At 40.8% G+C, this 12,487-nt stretch overlaps 3 protein-coding genes across 4 annotated transcripts; 1 reads left to right on the top strand and 2 right to left on the bottom strand.

The window, feature by feature from the left end:
• The first annotated feature begins 24 nt into the window (after window positions 1–24).
• LOC125898436 (claudin-4-like) lies at window positions 25–2,233 on the top strand. Its single transcript, XM_049592231.1, has one exon. The coding sequence runs from the start codon at window positions 516–518 to the stop codon at window positions 1,482–1,484; it is 969 nt and encodes a 322-aa protein (XP_049448188.1). The 5' UTR covers window positions 25–515; the 3' UTR covers window positions 1,485–2,233.
• Window positions 2,234–5,118: 2,885 nt separating this feature from the next.
• Window positions 5,119–7,445, bottom strand: LOC125898438 (heavy metal-binding protein HIP-like). Of its 2 annotated transcripts, XM_049592233.1 has the most exons (5): window positions 6,952–7,445; window positions 6,682–6,765; window positions 5,845–5,928; window positions 5,607–5,735; window positions 5,119–5,525 (listed from the first exon to the last, which is right to left on the bottom strand). In XM_049592233.1, exons 1-5 carry the CDS (start codon window positions 7,289–7,291, stop codon window positions 5,245–5,247), a joined length of 918 nt encoding a protein of 305 aa, XP_049448190.1. In that variant the 5' UTR covers window positions 7,292–7,445; the 3' UTR covers window positions 5,119–5,244. The 2 variants fall into 2 exon arrangements, with proteins under 2 accessions (XP_049448190.1, XP_049448191.1); XM_049592234.1 differs by lacking the exon at window positions 6,682–6,765.
• Window positions 7,446–8,673: 1,228 nt separating this feature from the next.
• On the bottom strand, window positions 8,674–10,916 carry LOC125898439 (heavy metal-binding protein HIP-like). Its single transcript, XM_049592235.1, has 5 exons — window positions 10,660–10,916; window positions 10,318–10,401; window positions 9,506–9,589; window positions 9,270–9,398; window positions 8,674–9,176 (listed from the first exon to the last, which is right to left on the bottom strand). The coding sequence occupies exons 1-5, from the start codon at window positions 10,913–10,915 to the stop codon at window positions 8,896–8,898; spliced, it is 834 nt and encodes a 277-aa protein (XP_049448192.1). The 5' UTR covers window position 10,916; the 3' UTR covers window positions 8,674–8,895.
• Window positions 10,917–12,487: the final 1,571 nt, after the last annotated feature.

The raw sequence follows: 12,487 nt of genomic DNA, 5'->3' as shown, positions 1-12,487 counted from the left end.
TGTGCACCTGGCCAGTAGCGCATAGGCAGCCGCTCAGGTGACAGAAAAGAAAGAGAACTCTCAGGTAGAGAAATAAAGAGAGAGGGGACAGAGGGAGACAGAGGGGGAGGAGAAGACAGCAGTTAGGGATACAAAGGAGGAGGGGCAGAGACAAAGGAAAAGTAGGCTGTAAACAAATGAACTGAGGCTGAGCAGGGACACACCTGGAGTCAAGTAAAAGCTGCCGAAGGCCGGACGGGCAACTGAAATAGCCAGAGAGGTCTCTGCGTTCCTGGGACAGATACTTAAACAACATTGCAACTGTGGCAAGAGAAAATGGAGGCATGTGACAGCGGCAACATCACACGTTGAGAAAGACAAACAAAAGCTCACGGAGAAATACAAGAGAGGAGAGAGTCACCAGGAGTGAAAGTAAGAAAAGCTGCACAGAGAAACATAAAAACATCAGAACACTTTTCACCAGTCTGTGAGGATTTCTCAAGCATCCTCAGAGATCTCTTTACCACCTCTGCATCATGGCCTCTATGGGGATACAGATGCTTGCCAGTGCCCTGTGCCTCGCGGGGTGGGCAGGGGTCATCATCAGCTGTATACTGCCCATGTGGCGGGTCACGGCCTTCGTGGGAAGCACCATCGTCACCTCCCAGACCATCTGGGAGGGGATCTGGATGACCTGTGTGGTCCAGAGCACAGGGCAGCTCCAGTGTAAACCTTATGAGTCTCTCCTTGCTCTCAGCGCAGACTTGCAGGCCGCCAGGGCACTCATCGTCCTCGCCATTACTACGGGCAGCATAGGCCTCATTTTGGCCTTTGTTGGAGGGAAGTGCACTCGCTTCTTGGATGAAGAAGGAGGTGGGGTTAAGGGCAAGGTGGCTGTAGCAGCAGGGGCAGTTTTGATTGCCACAGGGCTGCTGTGTTTGATTCCCACCTCGTGGGCAGCTGGGGCCGTGGTGAGGAAGTTCTACAGTGCCTCTATAGATGCTCAGCGCAGGGAGATTGGAGCCTGCCTCTACATCGGCTGGGGAGCATCCATCCTGCTTATTCTGGGAGGGGGTCTGTTCATCAGCTCAGCATGCCCCCTCAAAGCCCACGACGCAGACAAGAGCCCCTCTGTCCGCTACCTGGTGGTCCGCTCCTCCAACGGGTCCCACCAGACTGGTTCTCAGCGCAGCAGAGCAACAGCTCAGCCTGTTGGAGCGGTGTTTCCCAGGTCTCAGAGCTACGATGGGGCATCGACAAAGCCCCCGCTGTACACAAGGCCTCCCTGGGAGGATGGGTCCGAGCAGAACTCGAGGCTTGAGTCAGAGACATCATGGGCACCATCAACGAAGTCTCAATTGAAAAGGCTGGAGTCGACAAAGTCTGAATACAGTGAGGCACCGTCTACAAAGTCTCAGCTCAAACGAGCAGAGATGGAAGAGACTTTATCAGCCAAGAGTGACAATGAGGACGTGTCCACAAATCCAGCAAGAACATACCTATAAAATGGACACACACACACACACACACACACACACACACACATACACACAAATGCAGAGCACATCTATACTTATGTTTACACACACAATAGAAGTCTTACATACTAAGAGTTATTTAGAAATAGTAGTTCACTTATTTTGTGACTGTTTACATGCAAAGTAGTTCATGGTTTTTAACTACAGTTATCCTCATACTTCACCATGTTGCTTTGATAGAAGGACAGAAGGGAAAAGGTTTGGTCTACATTCATTAATATGAAGGAGAATAGCGGCTTAAGTTGAGTTTAAGAGCAAATACAGCGACAAAATCATTCCTGGTGCAAATGAAGTATGCTATCTTTGTCATCGTTTTAAGAAATGGACTTCTACATCACTGACATTTGTTTTGGCATGTTATGTTCGACCTGTTAATGTGGAGCATTACACTGGTATCAACTATTTTTCATTCTCACTGTTTAAATGCACTGAATGAGGATGATTCCGTCTGCAGTACAAATTTTACCTCAAACTTATTAGCTTGTTTGTTTCTGCTGGATGTACAGCACCCTGAATGCAACAAATTTGAGCCTATTTTCCATCATTACATTAACTTGATACTAAGGAATTTTATATTCAAGCATGTGTGCTTGTTTGATGAGCTCAACAGATTTTTGTCACAACTGTGAAATGAGATTTTATGTTTATTTTGATGTACAGATTTTATTGGTGAATGTCTGTGTACCTACTTCTTAATAAATGACTGTAATAATCGAGCCAGTCTTTTTCACTGATCTAAATGTTTTAAACATGTTAACATGTCACACATGACCTGAAAAGAACCTTTGCTCTATGGTTTACAGCATCCCCCTGGACTTTCAGTCCTCTCTCTGGCTATTAAAATCTACAGGACAAACTGGTTTGACAGAGAGTGTGTTGATAGCGCAGGTGTGCAGGGTTAGAGGAGGGAGGCACGTGTGTTGTGGAGGACTCAGACTCTGTCTTTTAATCAGGTTTATGAAACATCTGTTGTTGGGGATTTGTAAATTCTAATGTGCAGTAGCATTCATATCTAGTCATAATCTCAGCCTGACAGTTGTCTTAAACACATAAGTTTTACTTAAGAGACAACTTTGTGTTTTGGAGAGATTGACATAAACTTGTAAAATTGTATCTACATACATGAGCAGGTTATTTAAAAATAAAACTACGTGGAAGAAAGCTAAAACATTTAAAATAAAGTTCTGTAGTTCTGACCCACCAGTAGGCCACTTATCAGGACTGATGTTCATGCTTGTCTCATAGCACTGTAAAAACACTGCCATCTCGTGGTTAGTGGTGCACACAAAAACATTAGACCCCGTCAGATCAAAAATACACTGCACCAAATTGTTGAATAATTCAATAAATCTCCATCCATCTGTCCCCAACATACTAAGAGAGATTTGTAGTGATCCAATGGGAAAAATCTGATTATATTTAACATCAAAGGCATTTCTGTTTGCCAAAAAGATAGCTACAGCATCTTATGTTATTTGCATGTATTATCACACAACACCAGCACAATTTGCTTTTGAACTTTGCTGACAGGACACAAGAGTACATGTGTACATGTGTCTTGCAAGTCTGCTATTTCTATAAGTAGTGTCGAGTTATTTGATTTGTGTATCTTAATTTTGCTTTTTGCAAGTCTGGTGTCCAAAGACTTTTTATTTATTGTTGATCATTTATGCAGGGGTGTCTCTTTGCTTATAGACACTGAATGTACTGTTGGTTTGGAGAGGCATGTTGCTGATGTTATTCCACTAGCACACGTAACCGAGTGATGCCACTCAACAGTAGGCCTAATTTTACTTGAGTACAATATTTTAGTACTTTGTTTCAGCTCTGCAAAGAACAGAGAAACTCAGATTAATACACACAGAGGCACTGTGACTTCACTCTCTGCTTATAACACCATTGATCCACTGTATGTGTACATAGTTGTTCATTGTTTTGTATTTTGATGCATTGATGATCAAATATTTGTTTTTTTAACATGATTTTTTGATGTATTAGTGCACATCTTTGACTAGAAAGATGTCTGTAAGATCAATGATTGCCTATAAAAATGATTAAACATAAACACAAACGCTGCCATCCTGTGGTTAACCTGAATATCATTGCAAGATTCCATACTTTAACCAGAAAATAATTCTGTAAATTCAAAGGGAAAGTACAGCATACATCAAATGCATTTTTTTGTGTGACACATTTTCAAGTATTAAATAATGTTGTTAGCATGCCATATAACACATCACATGTCATTTGCCGACAGACTAAACAGGCAATACTGTTGCCTAATAATATTGTAAATTATTAGTGCTTGTTTCTTTCTCTTAAGTTTCAGTCAGTAAGAGGCTGACAGCAGAGTATTAGAGTATTTTGTATCTTGCATGTTTTGTTGTCTGTATTTGCTGGTCTTTAATGTCACATCCCTGTGGTGCATCGGGATACACATAGCCTGACGAATGGTCGTTGGAATGGTCATTCCCTGCTGCTGACACTCCTCCTCCATCTGCTTCAGCTCATGAAGTATAATCCAAGTCTAATTTATTCAGTTGCATGCTTAGTACTTCCCAAACACATGTATTCTCACTAGAAAATTTATTGTATTGTATTGGAGTCTGGCTTTGAAGAAACCATAGATAATTTTTTACTCACAGATCAGTTTTAAATAGTCAGAGCAATCAAAAAAAATCAGAATGCAATTTTCCATGGATGCATGCAAAAAACAAAGTTTCTTCATGAATTGAAGGTAAGATGGCATGTGTAATTGATATACAAATGGTCGTTCAGTGGGTGAAACAGTCCTTTAAAGCTGCATTTGATGGCTCCATCTAAATAAAACATACAGTCACTTTATTCATTGTTATATATAATGTAGTAAAAATGTACTGTAAATTTTTGACATAATTACTCTACTGTTTTTGACAGGTAGCCAAAATGTTTAAGCTTAACACTTAAGGTCTTGGTACAACCCTTTCCTTTGGGCCTCCTCCAGCTTTGCTTCCATCAATGCCCACAAAATGTCAGGAACCACACTGTAAAAAACACACAGTTGATTCCATGTCACTGAGATCAGATTTAAAAAAAAAACACAAGGGAAAGTGTGAGAAGTTTAGGAGATTTAGGAGATTACAACCAGCTGACACTTGTCTTGGTAAGAATTTCTTCAGTGCTCATTTTTCAGGGGTTTTCTAAAAGGAGCTGAATTACCCGCAGAGGTCTCTTCCTCTCCAAAACAGACCCAGTGATTTAAACAGGTAAAAAATACAGGATGAAGCTGTTTCACATTAAAAATCAGTGATCCTCATTCACCAACTGAATACATTTCCTTTTAAAACTTCTTAAAATTTCACCTGATAAAGCAGTGCAATTACCTCAAATCAGATACTTAGATTTAATGAAAATGTATTCATTTGAACTGCAGCAAAATGTGCTTTCTGTGACTTCAGCGGGACAACACAGGTGTAATGGGGAGAACTATGGTAATCTAAAAGTTCATGGAATTTTCTAATATAGCTTTAATGTAGACCTACACTCAGTGATGACAACCAGAACTTCAATGAGTCTTGGGTTTATTTGAGTGTTGTTTTGATGTGGTGACACAAGAAGGAGGTCAGATTCAGAATCACTTTATTTGATACATACAGTAAATGTACAGATGTTTGTCTTGGAGGCAGGAGTGCAGAGATATATCACAGTGTATTCAAAAATCAATCACACAGCAGCCTGAACAACATCGTTACAGTGTGAAGAGAAGAGAGCCACTGAAGGTGCTGTGGTTATTTGCATCATCATAGACAGAATAGCCTGATGGGAGAACCAGGTGAATTTCATCTCCTGCCATCAGCTCCAAGACAACAGACTTAGTGAAATACTCAAGACCTTCTTCTTCCTTCCACTCAGCAGTGTACATGATGCGCTGGTTGTTCTTGTACACATACACACCCATCAGACCTCGGAGGTTACCACACACAATGAACTGGAGATAGTAGACCCCTTTGACTGGTGCTGTGAAGAAACCTGCAGAGTAAGAGTAGAACATGAAAAACAGTGACAAGAGATACATGAGCACACATGATCATGTGACCTGCAGTATATTACCTGTAGCTGGATTGTAAGCATTGCCAATGTTGGTGAAGACTTTGCTGTATTTCAGTGTGATGTCTGTGTTGTATGGTCCAAGAGGTCCTGCATCAGTCAGAGCTGTGTAAAAGGCCACCTTTGGTCTCTCTGTTAACACAAAAATCAAATTATGTAATTAGAGTGTGTGTGTGTGTGTGTGTGTGTGTGTGTGTGTGTGTGTGTGTGTGTGTGTGTTTGTGTGTGTTACAATCATCACCTGTATTTTCTCTCTCCAGCTGGTCAATCCTGGACTTGCTGAGGAGAAGTTCACTCTCACTGCTGCTCAGTCTGGTCTGTAAGTCTGGAGTTAATGCAGTGACAGTGAATTACAGAGCAGAGCAGACTGTTGACATGCACAACAAGTTATATACAGTATCCTGACCCTCATGCTATCTGTTGAACCAACACTGAAAAATGCACTGTAATTAAATCAATTGCAGATTTTGTTTGAAGAATTAGCAACACTCAAATACATTATTGTCTGATGTTGTGTTTTGTAGAGGATCATTTTGTAATTATCTTATAAAAGGAGCCTAACAACAACAACAACAACAACAACAACGTTTTTGCCCCCACCAACAGCTTAATCTAACCATAATTCACATCAAAGTTCCTACGCTGGACTCTCCATTTTAATCCGTTACTGTCATAAATGCCCCAACTCTAATGGAGTAAAATGAGTTCAGTGTAATTTTTTCAGAATAAAACACAGCTTCAAAATGACAACTTCTATCATTCATTATATAACCTGTAACAAAGACCATCACCTCCCTTGTTCTATCAGTGCTGATATATCTCCTTCATACTTCTGATGTGTGTACAAGTGTACCAGGGACATAACTGTTAGTACTGATAAAAGTCACAACACATTCATCTAAAACTGCAATATAAGAAAATGAATCTGTTGTAGACACTGACACATTAACGCATTCTTTTTTTTACTGTTTCGACAATTTGAATATAAACCTTTAAAACAGGTTAAAATAATAGCTTAGACATTTAAAAAAAAAAAAACACAAAACTTGTTAAACCATCATGTTTGTCAGTGAAATACCTGCATTCTCTTTTTCTAGGTCACTTGTTTTGCTCTCGGTGGCAGTCAGTCTAGTTCCCAAAGATAATAGGTCTGTGGCTTGGACTGAAAACAGAAGTTTTATTTTTGTGCATATTTAAAATAAATAAAATGTTCGTATTAATTCCATATTGATGTCTAAAGATTTATTCTGTAGCTCACAATAATTGCATCAGTGCACTGACACACTTCAGTCAAACTGTTAAAGGACGACAGCATCAACTCTCAACAGGAAGAGTAAGCAGTCTGTACCAGAGTTCTCTCTCTGCAGCAGCTCCACGTGCACCTTGGTGACCATCAGCTCAGCTTTCAGGTCATTCACCTGGCTCTCACTGTCCTTCACTCTGGCCTCCGTGTTCCTCAGCTCCACCTTGAGCTCCACCACCATGTCTCTCAGTGCCCTCACCTCCGCCCAGATGTCAGTGGTGGTTTGCTCTGTGGTCTGCTTGGTTGACTCCTCAGCTGCATCTCTTGGAGCTGTCTCCTGAAACTGGCTGATCTCACCCACCTGTCCGAGGCCTCCACCCTCCCCCTGAGCCCCTGACCCACACAGAGCCAGCAGCAACAACAGCAAACCAACAACAACCCTCATTGTCCACTTACACGTCTTCACAAAGGTACAGTGGTAGAGTCGGCCTGTCTTATGTAGTCTCCAAACTTCAGCTGGCTGAACCAATGGGAAAAACAACAAGTGTTTGTGTTTGATAGTTTGAGTCAAGGCCTCAGATGATTCAGTATGATCTCTGTGCTGCTGAGAAAATACAAGCTGCTACAGGCTGCTGCAACACTTTGACTATGATCCCCTCTCATGCAGTCACAGCTGTGCATACACCCTGTTTATTAATACACACACAGACAAACAGTCACAGAAACACACTTATCCTAATGCTGAGGCCTTTTAGTGTGACTGAGGGTTATCTGATTCAATTCAGAGAAGGCTCTGTCTCACTACTCGTCTCATTCTCTCTGATATATTATAAACTGATATAAAAACTGTCCTCTGTCACAACATCGTGATGATAGTCTTTTACATCTTACATTATGATTTTGAGCATTTAAGTGATTTACACTGTAAAAGTTTTGTTTAGATTTTTGATTTTCAGTATCTTATAGTAATTTGGTTATGTGTCATAACCAAGAAACGTTGTTAAGTTAATTTAATCAGTTTGTCTTGTGTCTATGTTGTCTAATTATTTCCTGTTTTATTTTGAAAGTTAACTCTCCTCTCGTTTCAGGCAACTTGCTCCTTCCCCTGTGTGTTTTCCCGCTGGTCTGATTGTCTGCCCCGCCCCTGATTGTTTCCACCTGTGCCCTTACCCTGTGTGTATATATTGTCTGTGTCTCCCTTTGTCCTGTGCCAGTTTGTCTTGTCCTTCATGTCAGAGAACCAGCGTCATATCCATACCATTTAATTTTGCCATTGCCATTGTCAGGTCTTGTTATTTTGATACTTTGTTCACGTTTGTTTTTTCATAGTGATAGTTCAGCCTCAGTAGAGTGATTTTCTGTTTGTTTCTTAGTCTAGCATTTATTTCCTAGACCTTTTTTTGTTCTTAGATTTAGTGTAGGTTTTTCCTCTTTCGAGAGTGATTTTCATTTTGTGTTTAATAAACTTTGATTTTGTACTTTGCCTCTCGAGTCGTGCATTTGGGTTCAGGTCCTTTGTTCGGTCTCGACATTATGCTTTTTGTCCTATACTTCAGATACATTTTTATAGATTAAAATTCACTCTGACATCAAATTATTTTCTTATATTAAAAACATGAAACAATAAGTCCTGAAGAAGCTTTTCATAGGCACTATAGATCAACACCTGAAATTCATTTGGTTGTGGTTTATTAAACATAAACTCTCCTAAGTGTTGAGCACACTACAATTAACTTCCACTACTTTTATTTTGATGAGTCTTGATATGATATGAGGTCATCTTATTTGAATGTTGTTTTGATGTGATGACACAAGAGAGAAGTCACATTCAGATTCACATTATTTAATGCATGCTGTAAATCCCAGTGTAGCCTATAGCCATGGGTAGAATACATAACCACATTGATACATTACATGAAGTAAATGTACAGACATTTGTCTTGGAGGCAGCAGTGCAGAGATATATCAGCGTCTTCTAAAGAATCACAGTGTATTCAATAACAACAGAGTTCGTGACAAGTCAATCACACATCAGCCTGAACAACATCTTTACAGTGTGAAGAGAAGAGAGCCACTGAAGGTGCTGTGGTTATTTGTATTGCCAAAGACAGAATAGCTTGATGGGAGAACCAGGTGGATTTCATCTCCTGCCATCAGCTCCAAGACAACAGACTTAGTGAAATACTCAACTCCTCCTTCTTCCTTCCACTCATCATTATACATGATCCGCTGGTTGTTCTTGTACACATACACACCCATATAACCTTGAAGGTTACCACATACGGTGAACTGGAGATTGTAGACCCCTTTGACTGGTGCTGTGAAGAAACCTGCAGAGTAAGAGTAGAAAATGAAAAACAGTAACAACCTATTTCTGTAGATCTATTAGAGCACACATGATGATGTGACCTGCAGTATATTACCTGTAGCTGGATTGTAAGCATTGCCAATGTTGGTGAAGACTTTGCTGTATTTCAGTGTGATGTCTGTGTTGTATGGTCCTAGAGTTCCTGCATCAGTCAGAGCTGTGTAAAAGGCCACCTTTGGTCTCTCTGTTAACACAAAAAAATTGATCATGTCATTAATTATGTCATTCCAATTGCGTGTGTGTGTGTGTGTGTGTGTGTGTGTGTGTGTGTGTGTGTGTAACAATCATCACCTGTATTTTCTCTCTCCAGCTGGTCAATCCTGGACTTGCTGAGGAGAAGTTCACTCTCACTGCTGCTCAGTCTGGTCTGTAAGTCTGGAGTTAATGCAGTGACAGTGAATTACAGAGCAGAGCAGACTGTTAACATGCACAACAAGTTATATACAGCATCTTGACCCTCATGCTATCTGTTGACCCAACACTGAAAAATGCACTGTAATTAAATCAACTGCAGATTTTGTTTGAGGAATTAGCAACACTCAAATAGATTATCTCATGTTGTGTTTTGTAGAGGATCGTCATTTGATTATTTTATTCATAAAAGGACACCACCAACAGCTTAATCTTTCTTTTTTTTTTCGGGGGGTGGGGCATTTTTAGATTTTTATCCTTTATTGTGATAGGACAGACAAGTGTGAAAGGGGGAGAGAGAGAGGGAGTGACATGCAGCAAAGGGCCACAGGCTGGAGTCGAAACCGGGCTGCTGCGGCAACAGCCCTGTACATGGGGCGCCTGCTCTACCACTAAGCCACTGACGCCCCACCAATAGCTTAATCTAACCATAATTCATCACCTCCCTTGTTCTATCAGTGCTGATATATCTCCTTCATACTTCTGATGTGTGTACAAGCGTACCAGGGACATAACTGTTAGTAGTGATAAAAGTCACAACACAACAACATCTTAAACTGCAATATAAGAAAATGAATCTGTTGTAAACACTGACACATGAACACATTAAAAAAAAAAAAAAATTATAAAGCAGAAAAAGAAAAAAAAAAAACAAGAAACTTATTAAACCATCATGTTTGTCAGTGAAATACCTGCATTTTCTTTTTCTAGGTCACTTGATTTGCTCTCGGCGGCAGTCAGTCTAGTTCCCAAAGATATCAGGTCTGTGGCTTGGACTGAAAACAGAAGTATGACTTTTTGTGTTCTGCCATATTTTTTAATTAAATGTTGTCCATATCATAATGATGCTGCTCAGTCTGGTCTGTAAGTCTGGAGTTAATGTAATGACAATGAATTACAGAGCAGAGCAGACTGTTAACACACATAATCTGTTGAACTAATATTCAAACAGCTACTGTAAATATCCATGACAAGATCACACATCAAATTCTGCAAGGACAACATTATTAACAGGAAAAATAACAAGTCTTTACCAGAGTTCTCTCTCTGCAGCATCTGCACGAACACCTTGAGCTCCACCACCATGTCTCTCAGTGCCCTCACCTCCGCCCAGATGTCAGGGGTGGTTTGCTCTGTGGTCTGCTTGGTTGACTCCTCAGCTGCATCTCTTGGAGATGTCTCCTGAAACTCACTGATCTCACCCACCTGTCCGAGGCCTCCACCCTCCCCCTGAGCCCCTGACCCACACAGAGCCAGCAGCAACAACAGCAAACCAACAACAGCTCTCATTGTCCACTTACACATCTTCACAAAGGTACAGTGGTAGAGTCGGCCTGTCTTATGTAGTCTCCAAACTTCAGCTGGCTGAACCAATGGGAAAAACAACAAGTGTTTGTGTTTGATAGTTTGAGTCAAGGCCTCAGATGATTCAATATGATCTCTGTGCTGCTGAGAAAATACAAGCTGCTACAGGCTGCTGCAACACTTTGACTATGATCCCATCTCATGCAGTCACAGCTGTGCATACACCCTGTTCATTAATACACACACAGACAAACAGTCACAGAAACACTTACCCTAATGCTGAGGTCTTCTAGTGTGACTGAGGGTTATCTGATTCAATTCAGAGAAGGATCTGTCTCACTACTCATCTCATTCTCTCTGATATATTATAAACTAATATAAAAACTATCCTCTGTTTGAACATTGTGATGATAGTCTTTTACATCTTATATGATGATGTTTTATCTTGTAAATTATTTGTTAAATCTCTGAAGCTCAGAGAAAGTTAGTATCTGCTCTCTTGAACCCTCTGGTGGTAAAACAAATTACAACTCACTTGAAAATGTGTAAGACCTTCAGATTGCTCAACTGTGGTCAGGGGTCAAAGGTCAGGGGGTCTGCTAATCATACACTCTCACTAGATACGAGGTAGAAACCCTCTTGTAACATTTGAACATTTCACATGGTCAAGGTTTGTTTAGATTGCTGATTATACAGTATTTATTATTATACAGTTTGTTTTGAGTGGCTGACCTCTGTATAGCAGCAGTTGGACCCCGTTTGCCTTCAGAACTGCCTTGATTCTTGGTGGCAAAGATTTAACAAGGTGCTGGAAACATTCCTCAGAGATTTAGATTTAGAGATATTGACATGATGACATCACACAGTTGCTGCAGATTTGTCGGCTGCACATCCATGATGAGAATCTCCCGTTCCATCACATCCTAAAGGTGCTCTATTGGACTGAGATCTGGTGACTGTGGAGGCCATTGGAGTACAGTGAACTCATTGTCATGTTCAAGAAACCAGTTTGAGATGATTTGAGCTTTGTGACATGGTGCGTTATCCTGCTGGAAGTAGCCATCAGAAGATGGGTACACTGTGGTCATAAAGGGATGGACACGGTCAGCAACAATACTCAGGTAGGCTGTGGTGTTTAAACCATGCTCAGTTGGTACTAAGAGGCCCAAAGTGCCACCTGTGAAAAAAATTATTTGCATTCTGAGAATAAAGTCAGAATCCTGAACATCTTTCCTGTCGTCATCTTTGCCTTCTCTTTGTCTGTTTTTAAAGCAAGCTCCTGAAAAGGCAGAGACAGCATATAATTCAGTATTTTCTCTGAAAGGCTGAATCTGAAATATATGTCATAATCCAACAAGTTATTATTCATTTGAGAATGATCAGCTGATGTGGTGTAACCATCTCCTTTGCTCTCAGCTTGGCCACGTTTCCCCTCTTCCAATGCCATCACTCCCTTTCTGACACTGGTGATCAGATCATCCTTGTCCTGGATGACCTGGCTCACCTTCTTCTCACAGCCCCGCTGCAGAGTCTCCAGCTCGGCGGCTGTCTCCCTCT

This window comes from Epinephelus fuscoguttatus, linkage group LG12 (assembly GCF_011397635.1).
Source record: "Epinephelus fuscoguttatus linkage group LG12, E.fuscoguttatus.final_Chr_v1".
Taxonomy (NCBI): Eukaryota; Metazoa; Chordata; class Actinopteri; order Perciformes; family Serranidae; genus Epinephelus; species Epinephelus fuscoguttatus.
Note: the sequence above shows the minus strand (reverse complement) of the source record. Positions and strands in the feature narration are given on the sequence as shown.

Excerpts from the sequence above, each read along its gene's own strand:
- LOC125898439 (XM_049592235.1), bottom strand. The coding sequence starts at position 10,915 with ATGAGAGCTGTTGTTGGTTTGCTGTTGTTGCTGCTGGCTCTGTGTGGG. Across the intron at positions 9,590-10,317 it reads CCTAGAAAAAGAAAATGCAG|ACTTACAGACCAGACTGAGC; the intron begins GTATTTCACTGA and ends CATTAACTCCAG. Across the intron at positions 9,177-9,269 it reads TGCTTACAATCCAGCTACAG|GTTTCTTCACAGCACCAGTC; the intron begins GTAATATACTGC and ends CTTACTCTGCAG.
- LOC125898436 (XM_049592231.1), top strand. The coding sequence starts at position 516 with ATGGCCTCTATGGGGATACAGATGCTTGCCAGTGCCCTGTGCCTCGCG.
- LOC125898438 (XM_049592233.1), bottom strand. The coding sequence starts at position 7,291 with ATGAGGGTTGTTGTTGGTTTGCTGTTGTTGCTGCTGGCTCTGTGTGGG. Across the intron at positions 5,929-6,681 it reads CCTAGAAAAAGAGAATGCAG|ACTTACAGACCAGACTGAGC; the intron begins GTATTTCACTGA and ends CATTAACTCCAG. Across the intron at positions 5,526-5,606 it reads TGCTTACAATCCAGCTACAG|GTTTCTTCACAGCACCAGTC; the intron begins GTAATATACTGC and ends CTTACTCTGCAG.